The 3,525-nt window shown below is 53.3% G+C and overlaps 1 protein-coding gene across 1 annotated transcript in view; it reads left to right on the top strand.

Annotated features, from left to right (window-relative positions):
* Window positions 1-710: 710 nt before the first annotated feature.
* LOC310966846 (nuclear factor 1-like) overlaps window positions 711-3,525 on the top strand; it is a gene marked incomplete at its 3' end in the record, with an annotated part of 20,713 nt that continues 17,898 nt past the window's right edge. Inside the window, exon 1 of the mRNA XM_083940775.1 lies at window positions 711-1,385. Within this exon, the coding sequence (XP_083796901.1) occupies window positions 1,359-1,385 (27 nt within the window). The 5' untranslated portion in view covers window positions 711-1,358. The remainder of the gene's footprint in view (window positions 1,386-3,525) is intronic.

Here is a 3,525-nt window from a genome sequence, read left to right as displayed (position 1 = left end):
CAGAAGCACGCACACACACACACGCGCGTTCTTCAGCAGCAGAGAGAAATGTCCACCTCCTGTTTTTTAATCTATACCGATCGATCGGCCGCAGACTGATCACTTTCAGCTCAGTGTTCTCCTGAGCGGAGGGATCCCGGAGCACGCGCACACACACACACACACACACACACACACACACTCACACTCTCACACACACACACTCTCACTCACCGGATTCTACTTGTGAAAACTGCGCGGGCAGGAGGATCGATGCTTTTCTTTCCGATCAATGCGCAGAGTGTGTGATCGGTCCGGAGCTCTGCAGGGTCCGTGCGCGCACACACACACAAGCACGCACACACACACACACACACACACACACACAGTCCGGCTGCGGTGCGACCGGAGGTCCCGAGCAGCGGCAGACCGAGGAGCGGAGAGGAGGTGACGCTCCGCTCTGCGTCCGGGACAACACCGACTCACTCTCTCTCTCTCTCTCTCTCTCCCTCTCTCACTCCCTCCCTCTCTCTCTCTCTCTCTCTCTCTCTCTCTCACTCCCTCCCTCCCTCTCTCTCTCTCTCTCTCTCTCTCTCTCACTCCCTCCCTCCCTCTCTCTCTCCCTCCCTCCCTCCCTCCCTCCCTCTCTCTCTCCCTCCCTCCCTCCCTCGCTCTTCTTTACCGTCTCCTCCTGTTGGAGATAAATTAACGGAAAGCAGCTGTCGGTTGTTTTAGAGGCGAGGCGGCCGTCTGGCAGCTCAGGGACCCCGTTTTGCCTTTTTCTTTCTTCCTGCTCAGACCTTCTTTCCCCGGGACTCCTCCGCGGACTCCCCCGCTGCTGCTGCACCGCGCCCTCCGCCCCCCGGAACACCGAGGAGCCGCACCGCCGCACGCCGGCCACAGAGCGCCGCAGGACGGATAGACATGTTGCCGAGGTCCGCCGCTCGCCGCGGATCTCCGGCGGTTTTTTGAAATGCACTTTCGGGACCTTTTGGAGCTCTGCACCGTCCTCCAGCACCGGCCGCTCTCGCCTCAGCCCCGCAGCAGCAGCGACAGCTCCCCGGGCCGCTCTGTGGTGTAGTTCCCCGGGACTTTTCTCTCTTGTTGCCGGAGATGTTCTTGCGGTTCGGGTCTGGGCTGAAAGTTGCGCGCTCCCCGGCGGAGGGCCTCTAACAGGTCCGGACAGTCCATGTAACCCGAGGCGGGGTCAAAGTTCAGCCCTGGGTGGAAATGTGAAAGGAAGGGGGCAAAAGGAGGGCTCGACTTCCCCTCTCTCACTCCTTCTTTTTCTGTTCTTTTCCTTTTTTGTCTCACACACACGCGCGCGCCCGCACGCACGCGCACACACACCCTCCTGATCTCAGTTCAGATCCACAGATATGTATTCTCCGCTATGTCTGACTCAGGTGAGTGCGCTTCTCTAACTTTTCCAAATGATCTGACGTGTTTGTTTGCAGCAGCGCGAGCTCCGTTAGGCTGAGGCGCGAGTCTGCGCACCGGGACCGGGACCGTGTCTGTGCACCGGGCCCGTGTCTGTGCACCGGGCCCGTGTCTGTGCACCGTGTCTGTCCTCCGCCCCTGCAGCAGCAGCAGCAGCAGCAGCAGCAGCACATGGCGGACGGCGCCTCCAAAGTTGCTTCTTTAAATCACGGAGCGCGGATCGTTCGTCCCCGTCCTCTGCTGCTCTGGTGTCGGTACTTTCCCCGCGTCTGTGCGGGGTTCGTGTGGAGGTTTGGAGCCGCCGCTGCTCTCTCTCTCTCTCTCTCTGCGGGGCTGCACGCCCTCTGTCCCGGCTGCTCCTCTTGCCTGGAGCCCGCAGCCCCGGACACCGTGACCGCAGCTCCGCACAAAACCGCGGATAGATGCGTGAAAGTGCGGAGCAGCCGCGCTGAAAGTTGCTGCTTATTTCGTGTTTGCAAACTTTCCCCTGTGCGGCTGCACACACACACACACACACACACACTCTGCTCAGCTCTGCTCTGTGTGGGGCTGAGGGTGTTTGAGTCCCTCTCTGGTGTTTCCGGGCTGCAGGTCAGAGGGGCCACGGCTCCATCAGCCTCTCTCACTCCGGTTCAAACGCGTTTCCAGGCCGCTGCTGCTGCTGCTGCCGCTGCTGTTGGGTTAAAAACCAAATCAAAGAGGACGGGATCATGAATTGCTTCCTTCCTGCTGCTCTTCGGGCCTCACACACACATCTGTGTGTGCAGAACAAAACCCCAAACGTGTGTGTCAGAGGTGACCTGAGGTGACACCGCAGACCTGCAGCCGCCACGAGCCTCTGACAGCCGCGCACGGGTCCCTCACAGCTCTGCTCTTAAACCCAACTCATTTACATATTTATTTATTAATCCACCATTTACTGTAATTTGACCTAATTTTCATCTTTAAAAAAACATCATAATTTCCCCTGCTGCAGTGTTGCGTTCAGGGTCGGAGGTTAAAACAGGATTTAAGAGCTTTTTTTATCGGCTTTAATCTGAATTAAGCTGAAATTCACCACAGCAAAGAGACACAACCGGGTTCAAACACACCACAAAACACACCTTTATATTTAAATATGAGTCCATTTCAGCACCGCACACACACACACACACACACACACACACACACTCTTTAATCTCCCTATTATTAGAAATGCTTTTTTATTTCCATGTTTGCCTTTAAATTAAAATAAAATCACATTTTTATTCTTTATCACTCAAACACATTTGTTCAGGAGGCAGATATTTAATTCTAATAATTGATAAAATATAAAGATAAATGTATTTAATTGATAAATAATAATAAAATAATCAGAATATTGTGGGGTTCAGATGATTCAGGGGCCGTGCGCCTCTCTCTCTCTCTCTCTCTCTCTCTCTCTCTCTCTCTCTCCGCTCGTCCTCTCCTCTTTTCTTCAGCAGCTTTTGTTGCATCCAGAACGATTTGTCATGTTGATTTCCTGCTCGCAGCTCCGGTGGTTTTTATTTAAAGACGTTTGAAGACGAGCACGAGCTTTAACGTTTAATCTGATTATCAGCAGGAACACGATCATCAGCTCTCCTGAACCCTCGCTAACTCTGACCCGACGCCTCGGCTCTGGATTTACATCTTTAATTGTTTCTTTATATGAATCTGATATTTACACGAGTGTGTGTGTGTGTGTGTGTGTGTGTGTGTGTGTGTGTGTGTGTGTGTGTGTGTGTGTGTGTGTGTGTGTGTGACCTCCACCCAGCGCTGTTTCCATGAAGCCCACCTTTAATATTCATATTAAATTAACATTGATCCGAACGGTTCGACCCGAGCTTCCGATCGTCGAACAAACGTTTCCGTCTTTAAAGAAAAGTCGGATCTGAGGCGTCAGTGGAGTCGTCCAGCAGGGGGCGCCGTCAAACCGCCGCGCTGCTTCACGACTGGACTTTCTTACAGTTTTACTCGTTTGTCGTGACCTCAGCTTCTGAATTTATGGTTTTTTTTCCGGATTATCACAAACAACAACGGTCCAGAATTCACCGACGAAATCTGGACGTTCGATGATTCTTTTCGTATTTAGTCGCCTTTTCCTTT

This window comes from Echiichthys vipera (assembly GCF_963691815.1).
Source record: "Echiichthys vipera genome assembly, chromosome: 3".
Classification (NCBI taxonomy): domain Eukaryota; kingdom Metazoa; phylum Chordata; class Actinopteri; order Perciformes; family Trachinidae; genus Echiichthys; species Echiichthys vipera.
Note: the sequence above shows the minus strand (reverse complement) of the source record. Positions and strands in the feature narration are given on the sequence as shown.